Source organism: Carcharodon carcharias, chromosome 7 (assembly GCF_017639515.1).
Source record: "Carcharodon carcharias isolate sCarCar2 chromosome 7, sCarCar2.pri, whole genome shotgun sequence".
Classification (NCBI taxonomy): Eukaryota; Metazoa; Chordata; class Chondrichthyes; order Lamniformes; family Lamnidae; genus Carcharodon; species Carcharodon carcharias.
In genome coordinates this window covers 25704744-25724726 of record NC_054473.1, presented here as the reverse complement: position 1 = coordinate 25724726, position 19983 = coordinate 25704744, and the positions used below count along the sequence as shown (strand labels likewise).

The following is a 19983-nucleotide window of genomic DNA, read 5'->3' as shown; positions in this document are numbered from 1 at the left end:
GTCTCAGAAAATATTTAGTCAGCTTTTGCCTGGTTTTGTTCGGCACTTAGATTCGCCATCAGAAAATGTTTCTTGAATTATGCATAAACAGTCTGAATTATGACAAGCAGCAGACTACAAACAGTTAATATAATTTGCAAGACACATTTCCCTTCCATTACAAAATAATTGGTCAAATCTCTCAGTGGATACAAATTTTAAAATAAATTTTAAACAAGGCGCATTTTGTCACATGTTATAATTTTGTGTGGTGGAGGCAGGGGAGTAATGCAAAGGAAAAGTATTGAAAGAAAAATTGGTATGGGTATTTGGACCCAATTTACCTCTCAATTGTCAAAATACTAAGTGAAGCCTGGGGAAAAATAATGCCAGATGACGCTCAAGAATGTTACAGCAAATTACAGAATTTTTTTTTTTAAAATGTAGAGTGAAAAAAAAAAATCAGTGAAACACAGGGAACCCTCAGGAGTAATCTGGGGGCTTGCGCCAAAATTGGGAGAGGTTTCTCACAGACTAGTCAAGCAACAGCCTGACACAAGTCATACTCTCAGAATTAGATCTTAAAAGATCATGTCCCAGATACCATCAACACCATCCCTGTTTATGTTCTGGAGGTGGTGTCCAGCAGAGGTGGTGACACAGTGGTATACAGTTGGGAAAAAGTTGCACTGGGAGTCCTCAACATTGACTCCAGACCCCATGAAGTCTTATGGCTTCAGGTCAAACATGGGCAAAAAAACCTCCTGCTGATTATTATATACTGTCCCACTTCAGCTGATGAATCAGTGCTCCATATTGATCACCACTTGGAAGCACTGAGGGTGGCAAGAGCATAGATATACCATGGGTGGGGGACTTCAATGTCCATCATCAAGATTAGCACAGTAGCACCACCACAAACCAGGCTAGCCAAGTTTTAAAGGACATTAGCAGCTAGACTGGGTCTGCAGCAGGTGGTGAAGGAACCAGCAAGATGGAAAAGCATACTTGACCTCATCATCAACCTGCCTGCCACAGACACACCTGTCCATGACATCATCAGTAGGAGTGACTGCCACACAGTCGTTGTGGAGACAAAGTCCCATCTTCACATTAAGGATACCCTCATATCCCCTACTCTACCATTACCACCAAACGAGGTGATCAACCCTGGTGCAATGAAGAATGCAGGAGAGCATACCAGGAGCAGCACCAGTCATAGCTAAAAAAAGATGGAGTCAACCTGGTAAAGCAACAACACACTTGTGTGCCAAACAGCATAAGCAGCAAGTGATAAGACAGAGCTAAGCGATTCCAGTAGATCAGATCTAAGCTCTGCAGTCCTGCCACACCCAGTTGTGAATGGTGATGGATAGTTAAACAACTCACCGGAGGAGGCAGCTCCACAAATATCCCCACCCTCAAATGATGGAGGAAAGCAGCACATCAGTGCAAAAGGTAAGGCTGAAGCATTTGCTACAACCTTCAGCCTGAAGCGACAAGTGGATGATCCATCGCGGCCTCCTCTAGAAGGTTCCAGCATCACATGCCAGTCTTCAGCCAATTCAATTCACTCCACATGATATCAAGAAATAGCAAAGACTATGGGCACTGACAATATTCTGGCAATTGAACCAAAGACTTGTGCTCCAGAACTTGCCTCTCCCATAGCCAAGCTGTTCCAGTACAGCTACACACTGGCATCTATCCACAATGTGGAAAACTGCCTAGCTATGTCCTGTACACAAAACCAACCAGGCCAATTACTGTCCCATCAGTCTACTCTCCATCAGCTGTAAAGTAATGGAAGGGGTCATTAACAGTGCCATCAAGAAAGCACTTGCTTAGCAATATTCTGCTCACTGATGCTCAGTTTGGATTCCACCAAGGTCACTCAGCTTCTGACCTCATTACAACCTTAGTTCAAACATGGGCAAAAGAGCTGAACTCCAAAGGTGAGGCTAGAGTGACTGCCCTTGACATCAAGGCAGCATTTGACCGAGTGTAGGATCAAGGAGCCCGAGCAAAACTGAAGTCAATGGGAATCAGGGGTAAAACTCTCCACTGGTTGGAGTCATATCTAGCACAAAAGGAAGATAGTTGTGGTTGTTGGAAGTCAATCATCTCAGTACCAGGACATCACTGCAGGAGTTCAAGGTAGTGTTCTTGGCCCAATCATCTTCAGCTGCTTCATCATAAAGTCCGAGATGGGGTTGTTCACCGATGATTGCACAATATTCAGCACCATTCATGACTCCTCAGGTACTGAAGAAGTCCATGTCCAAATACAGCAAGATCTGGACAATATCCAGGTTTGGGTTGACATGTGGCAAGTAACATTTATGCACACAAGTGCCAGGCAATGACCATCTTCAACAAAAGCAAATCTAACCATTGCCCCTTGACATTCAATGGCATTACCATTGCTGAATCCCCCACAATCAACATTCTGGGGGCTTATCATTAACCAGAAACTGAACAGGACTAGCCAAATAAATACTATGGCTACAAGAGCAGGTCAGAGGCTAGGAATCCTGCAGCAAGTAACTCAGCTCCTAACTCCCCAGTGCCTGCCCACCACCTACAAGGTACAAGTCAGGAGCGTGATGGAATACTCTCCACTTGCCTGATGAGTGCAGTCCCTAAACACTAAGAAGCTTGACACTATCCAGGACAAAGCAGCCCACTTGATTGGCACCTCGTTCCCAAACATTCACTCCCTCCACCACCGACGAACAGTGGCAGCAGTGTGTACCATCTACAAGATGCACTGCAGAAATTCAAAGGCTTCTTTGGCAGCACCCAGGACTACTACCATCTAGAAGGACAAGGCCAGCAGATACATGGGAACACAACCACCTGCAAGTTCCCCTCCAAGCCACTCACCAACCTGACTTGGAAATATACTGCCATTCCTTCACTGGCACTGGGTTAAAGTCCTGGAACTCCTTCCCTAACAGAACTATGAAAGTACCTACACCACAGGAACTGCAACGGTTTAAGGAGGCAGATCACTACCATCTTCTCAAGAACAATTAGGGATGGGCAATAAATGCTGGCCTAGCCAACAATGCCAACATCCCATACAATGATTTTTTTTTTAAAAAAAGAACTTAGTCTCTATCATTCATCACAGATGTGAGTGGGAACCTGCTCTCAAATTGAAGAGATTGTCTGCCTCTCTCTGCCCTGATTCTTGCAGGCTGACCATCAGTGGGGTTCTGAGAAATCTTCAGAAACCTGCCACCTGCTATCACAATGGATTTCTTTAGACACTTTCTTCCTAAATCCTATCCCTTTGGCCACAGGAATAACATGGGCCTTGTATCCAGGTAGAAATGCTGACTAGCTCTAGATTCCCAACTCTATTCTAGCTTGAAATTAACTAAACAATTTAAAGTATAACCACTTTGTACTCATCAGGACAGATGCAAGCATACCAAACTTCAAAGGGAACAACAACATATCCATGAGAAAAATGTGTGCTGATTGGTTGGCATGTGAACTCTGGTCAACGTGTTGCCATAGAGCATGCACCAGGGAACAGTTAGCCTCCAAGCTTTTGTTAAATTCATAAAAGGCAAGTCGATTCCAATTGGTCGAGGCGTTGCCATGGGGATATGCTTGCTAGAAGCTACATATATTCATACACAGGGTCCTGTCCTCTTAAAAAGAGGAAAATATTTTAAAGCATTGTGCCTTTTTCCATTAAACAAAACAACATAGGAGACAACGGCTTCCTGGTGCATTCCCCAAGGCAATGCCTCGACCAGAGTCAACTTGCCAACCAATTAGCATTCTCTTCTCATGCAGTATAAATTGCTCTTCGAGATTTGGTATTCTTGCATCTGTCATGATAAATGCAAGATGAAAAGCTTCAACAGCGTGTCTCTTTTTTCAGCAATACTCAAGTCTTGTACTACTAAGCAATTATTTATAACCCGTTTATAAAACCTGACATTCCTAACAGCTCTCTGTGACACTTGGAGACTAACTGACCCACAGTTATCACAGATGACTTGCCATTGTCCATAGGTGTGAATATCTTGCACCTGCTTCCACGTTAAATAACTTGGGGGCCCTCGTTCAACCTTGAACAACAAACCACCCAAGCTTGCAGTCGAACAGAGTTGGTCACATGACCCCTTCATCCCTCCATTTTATCTTAAATTAAACAGACAATCCCAAAACAATCTTATAAACCACATTTTTAACAGAAGATTTACTTTGGCAAGCAAGCATCAAACATTCTGGCTACATGACCAGCCCAACTCAGTTGTGACTGTCTCAAAAAGGTGTGCATAATTAGCATGCTAGCTCAGGGGAGCCAGTGTCAAGTATTTTGTCCTGCCATCTGATCTTCAGAAGCTTAGACTCAGACGTCTACAGGAGATGGCTATTCGGCCCGCTGTGTCCCTGTCGGTCAACAAAGATCAGCTTCTGACTACAGCTCAAGTGAAAGTGGTTGAGTTTCTTGACAATACACTGGTACACAGTCCAAGTTTCACATGTATATTAAAGAGTGGACAGAACTACTGCTCTATAGGCTTTTGATTTGGAGGCCATCTCAACCCTCTTCATTCCCATACTGACATCTAAAGTCTGCAGTATGCTACACTTGCTACTCATGCACATACCTCTTGTTAATAGACAACTCAAAGGAGATACCTACAAACGATGTTTATTTCACCTCGCTGCAAAAAAAAAAACTGTAGACATGACTCAGTATTCACTCAGCTGACCAGCATTCTTCGAAAGTACAATCTTAGGGAATGCTTAGCAATCGTACAACAAATTGAAATTTTCTTACCCCAGGTTGTACAAAGTTATCACCCAATAAAAGCTTCATCACATGTTTACTGAAATCTACAATATTTTTCAGTCGACGGGGAGCTTCTTCCAGTGCCTGCAATATTAAAATATGTTAACATTCCAAAAATGAGTTTGTACAGAGTTGACAAGTTTTTGGACTAAAGGTTTAAATTTCAGCCTGGCTATCACAGCACTGTAAAACACTCCTTATATATGTATGAACAATATTTGCTTTCAGCATTTAATTCTAATTCAAAAGATTTGCTGCCATGCCTCTGCTACAGGTATTCATCAGTACAGCTCCTATTTAAAATGCAAGTTCTATTGTCCACCTCCAAAGATAGTAAAACCCATAATTATAGCAAATCTTCTAGATATATTTATCATATTACATCAATATGTTGCAAAAGAAATTGCATATAATTCAATCTGCTTTAATGTCTTGCCAATTTGTTAACTTTCATACTACTTTTCATTTTTGTTTGAAACTGTTCCTCGCACCACTAATGACAGACTGCCAATCACTAGTTCTTCAGAAGTTGTTATATAGCTCAACTTGACCTCTCCAGATACAATTCAAGTTTCTAAAGTCGGCACAAACCCAGGTTTGTGACAACTGCAGAATAGTGAGGTTGAATCCATTAACCAACAATTTATATCTGGAATATAGATAAACATTCTAATTTTAACTATTTATTCATTAATCTGTTGGAATTCTGCATTCATTAGGTAAACTGGGTATGTTCACTACAAAAGAGAATGGACGATTGCTGTTTTTAGAATTCCAAAGGACTACACAATATAGACAATGATGAGCTGTTTCACCTTATCCAGAACAATAAAAAAGAGAGGACACTGCCTGCACTTGAAAGGATATTAATTTAAAATTAATTATAGAAACTATTTCAATGGTAAATCAATGGAACAGGCTTCTCAAGATGATAGTGGAAGCAGCTAGTGTTGATTAGTTCAAATGCAAATTAAATATATTTCTCTAAGAAAATATTCTGAGATACAGCATGAGTAATTTGAGATCTGACGTTGTTAAGTGTGGCATCCTTCAGAAGAACAAGTGACTCTGGATCTCTGGTTCCCAAAGCTTTCCACCACTGAAGGTCTCTCTTATTTCATATCAGGTCTGTTGTAGACAAACAGAGTTTGACTGTTATGATTAGTCAAGAACTCAATTATTGTTGAATCATGTGGCTACCAGGATAATATTCAGCAATCCTGATGGGCCTTGGACTTACTTAGTCTTGCAATTTCAATATTCCAATCCTATTCATTTGTTTTAAGAGGAAATTTTTTGATTGGAAATCATTTCATTTGTAGCAAATGGGATAATGTGTGGGAGCATTAGTTAAAGTAAACTATAAAGCAAAAAAAATCTGCTACATTGCACACTTTAAAATTTCTAAATATACGGAAGCCACCATAACCAGTTATGATGAATAGCATCAAGATGAAAATTATAAAATAGAAAACTTATGCACACGATTTTACTGAAAATGGAGCAGTGTGTGGGGGGGTGTGGAGTGAGGAGGGGAGGAGACACCCAGAGGGCTGAATAAAAGTTAACTATTTTCTCCTGGACTGTACTCTTCCACACCTACATCTTCACCTGATCTATTTTCTCTCCCACTTCCCACTCGTGTAATTCAATTAGCCAGATTATATCCCCCAGCACAACAGTGGTTCCAGATGTTTCCCTTATGGTTCAATAGTTTAATAACTATATTCGTTTCTGTTGGTGGACTAGTGAAGGCATAAGTTTCTAAGAATGTTAACCAACATACAATTTAAAAACTACTATGAAGCATAATTTGCAGTAGAATAAAACTGTGGGATGACTAGGCAGCACAGTAAGAATTGCACTTAATATGGACGTGACATACTAGTATGTAAAGTTGAACTGCTTTTCACGTTCAACTGAGCCAATTGAAATGTGGCACGCATTCTGTTTACAAATCCTCATGAGGCAAGTACTTAAATTGCTCTGACAGCATTACTTTTTCCTGAGCAAAGATTCTTGTATTATTTCTTTTGAACAATGCTGCAGTGCAGAATCACAACAAATAATACAAAACTACTTTGCAGGGAAAAAAATTATTGCATTAAAAAGGTGTTGATCAAGCAAAGTCTGCAGGGGGTGAAGCTTTCAGAATATTATCTTCTTTGTGGCAACAGTATTTTAAATCAAAAAAGTCTAAACATGTTGGCCAGAATTTTGTAGTCAGCAGCAAAGCAACAGGACTCACCCCTCACTTCAAAGAAAGCTGCTTACAAAACAGCTGGCAATCTGTGGCAAGTGCTTTCCCTTTCCTGATCTGAGTTTGATTTTAGCTCCAAGTCAAGGGGATATCCAGGCTTCCAGCAACAGCAATGTCATCAAGCAGTATAAACAGCTAATCACACTTAAGTATTTTCACAGGCAGCAAGCAAGGAGGTAAAGTGCACCGATTATCCTTCACTTTTTAAATTAAATGTTACCATGAGCAAAATAAGTGACTGGGATGTACAAATTGGATTAAGGTAGAAAATGAAATTTGGAACAAAACTTATGAAGTTCACATGTTCAAAATATTTTTTTTAAACATGAAGAGATTTGACATTCCACAAACAAATTTAGTTTTCCAGGGCCAGAGGCGCTTTGCCAACAGTAATTATCATTAAGTATACTGTTAAAAAATGTAGTTACACTTCATTCAAGGTGGTGGAACTTATTCCAAAATTTTTATAGCAGGGTTAATAGAATAAATGAGCAAGAACTCATCAGTTTAATGATTGCCCACTCTACGGGGAAGTGTCCAGTAACCAAAACCAAATTCTGAATTTGTGTTTAATTAAGCATGTGCAGGCTGCATTAGTTGCTGTCAGTTTCAGAGAAATAATGAAAGTGAACCCTGACAGCTTCACCATCATTACTGCCATAAAATCTGGGCATTACAGTTTTATCAATGTTATATTTGTTGATCAGCTTAAAACAAAGTCAGGTTTCATCAGCATGCAAACAGTTTTATCAGTAACAGAAATTATATTACCTGATTTGGCTGTGCAAGTTCAATGGGAAATTTCAGGAAACGCAGTACTTGACAATGCTGCAAAAAAAAAACTAAGTCTGAAATAACCATTACTATTTGTATTTCTACCTGCTTCATCAAGTACATATACAAGTACAAGACCAACAGAACCAGTGACTCTAGCTGATCTACCCTAATTCATGGAATTACTCCTGATGAAATTTGGTATAGCCAAGAGAAGGGAGGCATCAACTTAAGTAATTCCCACCAACCATCTTCAAAAGAGATTGAAAAATCAAGTTCAAACACCAGATCGTAATTTAGGAGAGGGGTGAGACCATTTCCTCTTCAACATGAATAGGAAGAGAAGAATTTCATCCAAAGCCCTAACTATTTTCCTAAAATTTGAGTTTCAAATGAACTGTCTCAATCCTACTCGATATTATGTCACAGCAGTTGGTAAAGGCTGTTATTTAAAATCCCAGAGGGTAACTTTAAACATGTCATAACTTTTATATTTTCAATTGGTATGTTTGAGATGCAGCTCTGAATTCAGAAATGAAACCACCAAGCTTCCAGGAGGTTTTTATATAAATTAAATTGAACATTTATTAATTTAACAAGGAATTAAACACATACACATGTCTACAAATTACTACTATAACAACTATTGAACAAATCCCCAAATTAATCTTCACCAAGGCAACAATAACCCATAGACTTTAAACAGACACCAGGTAAAGCACATTTTATCTTACGAATTCAAAAGGGAAGTTCCTTCGCGCAGTTGTAGGCTTACAGGTAACATACCTCTGACCTACACACAAAACTCTTTTCTGTATATACCCAGCTTTCCCTTTGAATGCAAATTCTCATTGTATCACCAGGCCCTTTGAACGCCACCTCTCCTAACAATAAAGCCCCTTTCATAGTAACAATTTTATTAGTAATATAAACATATTGCTTGGTGCCTCCTAGCTAGGTACAAGATTTCACCCCCAGTCTTTGAATGGTTTACTCAAAATGCAAATGTACCCTCTAATTTATGGTTTAACATCTCAAAACTACTATGCAAAGCACCCAGACTAGCTGGCTTTAATACAATTAAGACACACCCCCACAGACACAGACCCCACTTCAAGTCCAATTTAAAATAATTTCCAATATTATATACATTAATATCTTGACACAAAAAACCTTTAAAAAGTTACAGTATTTCATTTATTTGAAGGACCAATTCGAACTTGATTTCCAGCCAGCTAGCTGACCTATATATTTTTTTAAAACCACAGTAGCATGCATTATCAGCATAATAAAATGAAGACTATACATGTGGAAAAGAAATAAATCTTCAGTTGCTATAAATCAAACTGTCAGTATCATATTATGTTGAGGCACAATAGGAATTATACTCAAAATCTTGTTTTTAAAAGACAAAAAGGACAAAGCATTATACGTTTTTTAAAAAAATCACAACTCCGGATGATATGGTTCATAAAGGCAGCATTCACTAACCAAACCAAAAGGTCCCCCAACTGATCAGTATATAAAAGGAGTTAGGTGGTCTCAGGCAGGTAATTGCTGGGTTCTATTTTTGATGCTAGGAAAGTGAAACACGATGGAGCAAGAAAAAACACAACCCAGTCTTCTAGTTGTTATTTCATAACCCTGCCATGTATTTTAAGTGAGAATGGGATTAGGTCTGAATATGATGCTTCCCAGCATGAGGCAGGAGAGCACGAAAGGGAAAAGAAAATCTCCAAATACAATTTCCATGCCAAAACAATGGGAGCAGGAACAATGATTATGTTTTTTCACCTTTCCAAGCCACCTCTATGCCCTCAGCTGAAACTGTGGCCTTAATGATAAGTGCCATATTACATTAATTTACCTACTGAGCCTCCAATGTGCACAGATTCAAAGTCATTTCATATCACTTTTCATTAGTGGGACTGATGACCGTAACTAGTACACTTCAGTCATCCGGAACTCGCTGCAAACGAGGCTGGAGGAAAGAAAGGCTATCAATTAATGGAAATAAAACTTTGCAGGGTTATTGGGATAGAGCGGGAGAATGGGGCTGACTAGGCTGCTGTACAGAGAGCTTGCACTGGAATCGATGGGCTGAATGGTATCCTTCTGAGCCATAATGACCATAGCTAAACAGCTATACACCATGCTGAATTCCATTAATGAAAAAATAAATTATTTGATTTTTTTTTAAAAAGGAACCATCAAACCAATATAGGCTGCAAATCAAAAATGTTAAGTGACACAGTTTCACCCAATGAGAGATTATATTAATATGCTAACACAATAATTGAATCATCTGTGCTACAAAATAGTTAGAGTCTGCTTAATGTATTTTCACCCTGAATTCCGTTCAACACGTTTAAGCACGCAGATACTCATTAATTCATTTGAGAACTATATAAAAATAAACAAAGATCAAAGCTTTCCAGGATCCAACTACATAAGTAATCAAACATCAGTCTAACAACAAACAGTCCCGAGTTTTTTTTATTCATTCATGGGATGTGAGCATTGCTGGCTAGGCCAGTATTTATTGCCCATCCCTAATTGTCCGATGTGGTGGTGATGGTGATGGTGAGCTGCCTTCTTGAACTGCTGCAGTCAATGTGGTATAGTACACCCACAGTGCTGTTAGGGAGAGAGTTCCAAGATTTTCACCCAGTGACAATGAAGGGACGGCGATATATTTTCAAGTCAGGATGGTGAGTGACTTGGAGAGGAGTTCCAGGTGGTGTTCCCTTGTATCTGCTGCCCTTGTCCTTCTAGATGGTAGCGTGAGTTTGGAAGCACTGTTTAAGGAGCCTTGGTGAGTTCCTGCAGCGCATCTCGTAGATCGTACACACTTCTGAAACTGTGCGGTGGTGGTGGTGGTGAATGTTTGTGGATGAGGTGCCAATCAAGCAGGCTGCTTTGTCCAGGGTGGTGTTAAGCTTCTTGAAAGTTGTTGGAGTTGCATTCAGCCCAGCATGTGGAGAGTGCTCCATCACACTGCCAACTTGTTCCTTGTAGATGGTGGACAAGCTATGGGGAGTCGGGAAGTGAGTTGCTCACTGCAGGATTCCTAGCCTCTGACCTACTCTTGTAGCCAAAGTATTTATATGGCTAGTCCTGTTCAGTTTCTGGTCAATGGTAAACCCCCATGATGTTAATCGTGATTCAGAGATGGTTATACCATTGAATGTGATGGACGATGGTTAGATTTTCTCCTGTTGGAGATGGTCATTGCCTGGCATTTGTGCGGCACGAGCATTACTTGCCAGCCCAAACCCGAATTCTATCCAGGTATTGCTTCATTTGGACATGGATTATTTCAGTATGAGTCATCACGAATGATGAACATCATGTAATCAATGGTGAACATCCCCACTTCTGACCTTGTGATGGAAGGTCATTGATGAAGCAACTGAAGATGATTGGGTTTCAGACACTCCCCTGAGGAACTCCTGCAGTCATGTCCTGGAACTGAGATGATTGACCTCCCAACAACCACAACCACCTTCCTTTGGCTCAGTTTGGCTTCAACACAGAGAATTTTCTTCCTTACTCCCACTGACTCCAGTATTGCTCGGGCTCCTTGAAGCCAAACTCGGTCAAATTCTGCCATAATGTCAAGGGCAGTCACTCTCACTTTACCTTGAGAGTTCAGCTCTTCTGTCCATGTTTAAACCAAGACTATAAAGAGGTCAGGAGCTGAACCCAAACTGAGCAACTTATTACTGAGCAAGTGATAACACTGCTGATGACCCCTTCCACCAATTTACTGCTGACAGGGCGGTAATTGGCCAGATGGGCTGCCCTGCTTTATGTGTACAAGACATATCTGGGCAATTTTACACATTGCCTGGTAGATGTACAGTAGTAACTGTACTAGAATACTTTGGCCAGGGGCGCACCAAGTTATAGAGCAGAAGTCTTCATTACAATTGCCATAATGTTGTCAGGGCCTATAGCCTTTGCTGTATCCACTGCCTTCAGTCATTTCTTGATATCATGTGGAGGGAATCAAATTGGCTGAAGACTAGCATTTGTGATGTTGGGGACTTCCAAAGGAGGCAGAGATGGACCATCCACTCAGCACTTCTGGCTGAAGATTGTTGTGAATGCTTCAGCCTTATCTTTTGCATCAAAACGCTGGGCTCCTCCATTATTGTGGATGGGAATATTTATGGAGGCTACTCGTCCAGTGAGTTGTTTGTGCACCACCGTTCATGACTGGATGTGGCAGGACTGCAGATCTTAGATCTGATCTGTTGGTTGTGGAATCACTTAGCTCTGTTTCACTTGTAGCTTATGCTGTTTGGCACACAAGTAGTCCTGTGTTATAGCTTCACGAGGTTGACACTCATTTTTAGGTATGCCTGGTGCTGTTCCTGGCATGCCCTCCTGCATTCTTCATTGAAACAGGGTTGATCCCTTGGCTTGGTGTAATGGTAGATTGGGGTATATGCTGGGCCACGAGGTTACAGATTATGGTTGAGTACAATTCTGCTGGTGATAGCCCATAGCACCCTCATGGTTGCCCAGTCTCAAGCTGCCTGATCTGTCTGAAATCTATCCCATTCAGCACGGTGGAAGTGCCATACAACGCAATGGTGGGTGTGCTCAAATGTGAAGATGGGGCTTTGTCTCCACAAGGACGGTGCGGTTGTCACTCCTACCGATACTGACATGGACTGATGCATCTGCGGCATGCAGCTTGGTGAAGATGAGTTCAAGTATGCTTTTCCTTCTTGTTGGTTCCTTCACCACCTGCTGTAGACCCAGTCTAGCAGTTATGTACTTTAGGACTCAGCCAGTGGTGGTGGTACAGAGCCACTCTTGATGGTGGACATTGAAGTCCCCTACCCAGAGTACATTCTGTGCCCTTACCTCTCTTAGTACTTCAAGCAGTGTTCAACATGGAGGAATACTAATGGGGGGTGCGGTAAGTAGTAATCAGCAGGTTTCCTTGATCATTTTTGGCCTGATGCCAAGAGGCTTCTCAGGGTCCGGTGTCAATGCTGAGGGCCCCCAGGGCAACTGCCTCCCGACTGTATACCACTGTGCTGTCACTTCCGCTGGATCTGTTCTGCTGGTGGGTCAGGACAGACCCAGACATGGTGATTGTGACTGGGAGTAGGCCACTCGGCCCCTCAAGCCTGTTCTGCCATTCAATAAGATCATGGCTGACCTCAAGGGAACCTCAACCCACGTTCCTGCCTACCCCCGATAACCTTTCACCCCTTGTTAATCAAGGATCTATCGAGTTCTGCCTTAAAAATATTCAAAGGCTCTCTTCCTCAAAAGGCAGTGGAAGTAGAGTTCCAAAGACTCACAACCCTCATGGAAAAAATTTCTCATCTGTCTTAAATGAGCAACCCCTCATTTTTAAATAGTGACCCCTAGTTCTAGATTCTTCCACAAGAGGAAACATCCCCTCCACATCCACCCGTCAAGACCCCTCAGAATCTTAAAGGCTTCAATTAAGTCGACTCTTACTGACTAATACTGTACACAATACTCCAGATGTGATCTCACCAATGCCCTGTACAGCTGAAGCATAACCTCCTTACTTTTGTAATCAATTCCCTTAACAATAAATGATAACATTCTATTAGTTTTCCTAGTTACCTGCTGTACCTGCATACTAACTTTTGCAATTCATGCATGAGGATACTGAGATCCTTCTGCACCTGAGCTCTGCAATCTCTCACCATTTAGACAATATGCTTCGTTTTTATTCTTCGTGCCAAAATGAATGACTTCAATTTTGCCCACATTATATTCCATTTGCCCATTCACTTAACTATGTCACTTTGTAGCCTTGCCCTTATGAGTTATGACTATGTCAAGCTGTTGCTTGACTAATCTGAGACAGCTCTCCCAATTTTAGCATTAACCCCAGATCCTAGTGAGCAGGACTTTGCCACGTTGACAGGGCTGAGTTTGCCATTGTACTTTCCAGTACCTAGGCTGATGCCGGGTGGTCTGTCCAGTTCCATTCCTTTTATACTTTTTTTAAGCAGATTGATGCAACTGAGTGGCTTACTAGGCCATTTCAGAGTGCAGTTAAAAGCTAACCACATTGCTGAGAGTCACATGTAGGCCAGGCGAGTACAGCAGATTTTCTTCCCTAAAGGACATTAGTGAACCAAATGGGTTTTTATGACAATCGACAATGGTTTCATGGTTATCGTTAGGCTTTTAATTGAATTCAAATTTTATCATCTACCATGGTGGGAGTTGAACCCTGGTCCCTAGAGCATTACTAGTCCAGCAACAATATCACTACACCACTGCTTAAAATAAACAAGATAAACCATATTTTCTAATTACTCGTATGGTTTTTTTTTTAATCTTCAGTGTGGACAAATAGATTTTTTCAGCATTTGGACAATTATGCACAATGTCTGTGTTAAGAAAGGTTAACTGAACATATAATATGTTGTGAAGAACAGAATATTAGTGCAATTGCTGAGACATGTCTACAGAAGAAAAAATGTTCAGAACTGGGAATGGGCATAACCTATATAATTTATAGAAGGGCACAGGAAGAGAGGAGGTGGCGTAACTGTATTTGCTAGAGATAAGATTGGCAGCAGAAAAGAAAACTATCAGCAAGACAGAAATAGAATCCATGTGAAGAGATGAAATATAATAAAGGATCATAGTAAAGGGGTAGTCTGCCAACCACCTTAATGAAAATGAAGCAGAGGAAGGAATATGCAAATTTGAGTTAACAAAAACAAAGTAATCACTGTCCCAAAATTAATTGGTCAAGAGAGAGGGGTAAAGGAGAAAAGGGAATTACATTCCTACAATGTGCACAGGGCTCCTTATGAAAAATCAAGGCAAGGAAAGAGGCACATAATAAGTATCTGAACAGCAGGGGTCAGCATGACAAGAGAAAATATAAAGTTAGCAGAGAAGTCAAAAAACAATTAGGACAGTAAACAGGAACCAAAACTAAATTATCAATAAACAAAATAAAATTGCAAAATATTTTACATGTAATAAAAATGAGAAATTGGGTAGTAGAGCAAAAGAACAGACAGGATGAAAATCACAGATGATAGTGAAATGGGATAAATATCAAATAATTATTTTGCTTCAGTATTTATCATGAACAGATTAGGTGGACATTTTATTTTAAATGAAATAGCATTACTAATCTCATTTTATGAGAAAAATGAATAAACTAAATCAAATTGAAGAGGATAAGGCCCCTGATCCAGATGGCTCGCATTTCCAAAAGGCCTTCTATAAGGTATCATGTAATAAATTAAAAAGTCAGAGCAAGCAGTCCGGGAACAAGTAGCAGAATGGTTAGCTAGCTAACTGAAAGATAAAGGAAAGAGTAAGGGCAAAGGGTAACTAACTACTGAGTGCTGGACTGCAGTTGCTCACAATATAAATTAACAATTTAGACTTAGAACCAAAAACAGTTTCTAAATTTATGGATGATAATTTTTTGCAAGTAGGGGAGATAGTCAATACTGAATAACATGAATTACAAAACAGATATCCAAGCACTAGGGTTTACTGTGGGTTTTAGAGTGATAGAATTGAAAAGTTACACTTTTTCATTTTTTTAACCACTTTTATACAGGGACTCAAAAAGTGAACAATCTGTGTTTCTTTTCTCTTGACAGGCCTCATAAAACAAAGTCTTCAGAATTATGGAAGGTGTCACTAGAGTAGATACAGAGAGAGCATTTCCACTTGTGAAGAACAAAGCTAGAGGCCATCAATATAAGATAGCAAGATATCAGATAGGGAATGGTGAGAATGTGGAACTCAGTGGTTGAGGTGAATAGTATAAATGCATTTAAAAGGTTAGATAAGCCAGTGAGGAGACAGGAATAGAGGGTTGTTAATAGATGGATGGGGGTGGTTCAAATGAAGCATAAATGCTGGCATCAGCATAGCCAGGTTGGGCCGAATGACCTGTTTCTGTACTGTCCCTGATGTGTAATTTATGGTTTGATAGTAAGTAAGCAATTCATCCAGTGGCAATGTCACTGGACTAGTAATCCAGAGACCAAGGCTTATGCTCTGAGGACATGGGTTCAAATCCCACCAATTCAATCAATAAATCTGGAATTAAAAGCTAATCTCAATAATAGTGACCATGAAACCATTGTTGGTTGCCATAAAAACCCATCTGGTTCATCAACACTCTTCAGGGAAGGAAATATGTTGCCCTTCCTGGTCTGGCCTACATGTGACTCCAGACCCATAGCAGTGTGGTTGACTCTTAACTGCCCTCTGAAATGGCCTAGCAAACAACTTAGTTGTATCAAACCACTACATAGTCTAAAAGGAACCAGACAGACCACCCAGCATCGACCTAGGCACCTAAAAAAGCAATGCAGTCCCATTAACACTGCAAAGTCCTCATGTACATGTGGGGGCTTGTGCAAAAATTGGGAGAGCTGTCCCATAGAGCCTGACAATAGTCATACTCACCGAATCATAGCTTACTATATCCTAAACACCACCATCACTAGGTATGTCCTGTCCTCCTGGCAGGACAGACCCATGAGAGGTGGTGGCAGTGGTATACAGTCAGGAGGGAGTTGCCCTGGGAGTCGTCAACATTGATTCCAGAACCCATTGAGTCGACTGGCATCAGCTCAAACATGGGCAAGGAAACCTCCCAATTACCACCTACCACCACCACCCTCAGCTGATGAATCAGTACTCCACATTGAACACCAACTGGAAAAAGCACAGAGTAGCAAGGGCATAGATAGTGAAAAATACATTTGAATTTGAAAAGCAGGGGGGGGAGAAAAGAAATTTAAAAACTCTTTGTTGTAACCAAGAAAGCTGAGGAGAGGGAAGCCAGTTCACCCCTCCTCACCTGATCGTAACAATGGAAACATGACCACCTGCAAGTTCCTCTCCAAGCCACACACCATCCTGAACTATACATTGGAATTATATTGCCATTCCTTCACTGGCACTGTCAAAATCATGGAACTGCGTTCCTAACAACACTGGGTACTCCTATAACACATGGACTGCAGCAGTTCAAAAGGCAGCACATTGTCACCTTTTCAAGGGCAATTAGAGATGGACAGCAAATGCTGGCCTAGCCAGTGACGTACACATGCCGTGAATGAATAAATTTGAAAAATAGGTGAAATCCCTGTCATGTCATCCTTTCAGCTATTAACTGGAAGTTCAAATGAAGTTAAGCAGTCTTTACAGGAGATCATAACTATACACAAAATTTTCATTAAAATGATCTCCGACACACAGTGGAGTCTCTTATACTGTCATATCTTTGGAAGCGGTCCTAAAACTTGAGTGTAGCAGACTGTCAAGTTTGGGTCAGCTGTGACACCTCCAATCCAAAGTTTTAGCTTAATCTCCACTGCAGGTCATTAAGCCAATCTAGGCTTGAACTTCAGCATCACAGTAAGTGGTGTATTTTTCCTTCTGCCTATTTGGGTGGACAAGAGAAAGAGAGATCACCTAGTCTCCCAGCCAATATTATTTTTCAATGAGTAATGTCAACTTTGACACTTATTACATAGGTATCCATGGGATCCTTTCAGTGCACAGAAACAATGGCACACATATTTCAACAATAATTCGCCAGACATGGAAGTACCTGAGGACATCCTCTTGATAGGTAGGGCAGGCTCTATTGCAAGTACAAATTTCCCCTCCACATGTCCACCCACCTCAGTCCCTTCTGTCCTTAGTGCTGAATGGGATAGCATTTCACAGGTGTAGACTTTCAGAAATTTGCCCAGCTAGTTTCTTTGTGAAAACACAAGACAACAACTTAGAACATTCAAATCAGAAGACAGTGACGAGGTTTCAAAGGCAAACCTGTTCCTAATTTCAACCAAAAAAGGAGATGCACACACATATTTTGGGGTAAGCAAATTACTGAGGGAGCTTGTGCATGCAGGAAAAGGGATCAACCATTCAGGTAGATATTGGTTCAGCTGATCGGAACTGGGAATGGAAGTTTAGCAGCAGAGCAGTGCTGTGGGAGGCCTGCAAGGCAAATAAAGTTAAGTATAAAAAGCAATTCTCATCTAACAAGCACTTACAGGTCTTATCCCAAACAAAATACAAATCATATGCTGCAAAGAGAAATTATACACTTATACACAAGACTTTTATAGAATGATGCAGCACAGAAAGCAACCATTATGGCCCATTATCTACGCCAACTGTTATCTAGTTAGTCCCACTCTTTTTCCCTTTAAAAGGGTATATTAAATTCCCTTTCGAAGTTACTAACGAACATGCTTCCACCACCCTGTCAGGCAGTGCATTCCAGATCATAATTTGCTGTGCAAAAATAGTTCTCACTCCCCCAGCCTTTTTGCTAGTCTCCACCCAATCCTTTACTTATGGCATTAGTTGCAAAAACAAAGGAGGTCGCTAAGTACCATTTTATGCCTCAGCCACATCTTGCACCTCAAGATTTACTTTCTCGTCTCTAAACAACTCTATCCTTTTACTATTTATAGAAGTTTATAAAATAGCTTAGCATTTCCTACTAATTTTCTTGTACATTTTGTGCCCTTCATTTCCTTTTTCACTTGTGTGTGTTTGGTATTATTCTTAATTCTCTACTGTATTAAGAACCTGATATTTTGGATGCCCTTCCTCTTCAGTTTTTACAATGTGCCCACTCTGTACCTGAATTACTCTCTCCTCAAGACCTCCCATTGCTCATTTTAATACATTAAATTTGCTAGGAAAGGGAAAGAGAGGATTATACTGCTCAGCTTTCGGCAGGCACATGATAAATCAAACTCCACTGAAAATACACATCACTTCGCAGAATACAGGGCATGTACAGCTGAAAAAGTAACTCTTTCAATAAATATATTTGAACTGAACTAAAATGACCAAGTAAAAATTAAAAATTTGCCATGCTAAATACATCCTTTTATTACGATTAGTCTTTCTCCTTTCTATGATTGAGTCTTTAAGTTTGCATTGCTAATCTTTAAGACAAAAATATGCCATGGAAATAGACATCTTCTGAATTTATTTTTAAAAACAATCCATCTGTGAAAACAAATTATAACCATTTGGAGATGGAGCGTTTCTATACTGGATTCTCTTAGGAACATATTTATTATCACAATATTCAAGTAAAATGACCAAAGCAAGTCTTGATAAAATTGCCAGAAACATTTGGAAGTTATGTAGAAACAAAATACAGCTTCATTAACTTGAAGTTTGATCAACATGACGACATGGAACAGAATCAATATTCTGCACGTGATCTAGCAAGGACACGAAATTCAATTCTACAAAATCCAAGTAATTTACTTATTCCTGGGGTAATGAATTTACGAATGCTCATCCATTTCATAGCCTTAACATTGAGAATTGAATCAAATGATGGGCATAGATTAATACTAATATTTGCCAGGCCCCAATCCCCCACAATGATAAAGATCCTTAATCTTCCCTTTATTCCAGCTCAACTTTGAGCTGTTACAATTTGAGCTACCTTTTGTTCTCTTCCATACACAAAAGCCAGGGCCCAGGCAAGCTCTCTTTCCAATGAGCTCAAGAACTTGTGCACAAAATAATTTTGAACAGTGCCTTCCAACACAGTAAATCCATTCACTGTTCCTGGGTTATACTTGGCATTTCCACACCCATCTGCACCATTTCCAAGAACAATTAACGTGAGACACATTTTTTGCTACAAAGATAGCAGCTTTATTCAGAGGTCAAAATTGTTACTAACATATCAAAAATAGCTGATCCCTAGAATAGAACCATTTAAAAATTCATTGCCTTTGAGAAAATAATCTGCAAGGCTGTAGTAATTAACTCTAATGCCCAAGTTGCATTGGATACAACCCGATACCCCACCCCTTTGGCCAGCTTTGGTTCCCCATCGTAGTCTTGAATCCCATCTGCCTGGTCCTCCTCACCCCCAATTCCCTTAATGCTCCTTTCACTTAATTTCATCCTCGAGGCTTGATTACAGGATCCCTTGACCTCATTTCCGATAAACTTCTAACAAGACTTCCCTTTCTGGTCTTCATACTAGCTGATAGTATTTGAGTAGAGGGAACCACTTGTACTGTCACCTTGTTTTTTCCAAAACCACTATCACCAATCGACTCAGTCAAAAATTTTTGATCTCTGTCATGGTAAACTA

The 19983-nt window shown here is 40.3% G+C and overlaps 1 protein-coding gene across 10 annotated transcripts in view; it reads right to left on the bottom strand.

Moving 5' to 3' along the window:
- ippk (inositol 1,3,4,5,6-pentakisphosphate 2-kinase) overlaps nt 1-19983 on the bottom strand; it is a 75707-nt gene that overhangs the window by 40055 nt on the left and 15669 nt on the right. For 6 of the 10 annotated variants that reach the window (XM_041191375.1, XM_041191372.1, XM_041191373.1 and 3 more), the window contains 2 exons: nt 7833-7889; nt 4790-4885 (listed from right to left, as the gene is read on the bottom strand). In XM_041191375.1, coding sequence (XP_041047309.1) covers nt 4790-4885; nt 7833-7889 — 153 coding nt within the window. Of the gene's footprint in view, nt 1-4789; nt 4886-7832; nt 7890-9702; nt 9817-19983 lie in introns of all 10 variants that reach the window. The other 4 variants (XM_041191380.1, XM_041191376.1, XM_041191379.1 and 1 more) reach the window with 2 other exon arrangements.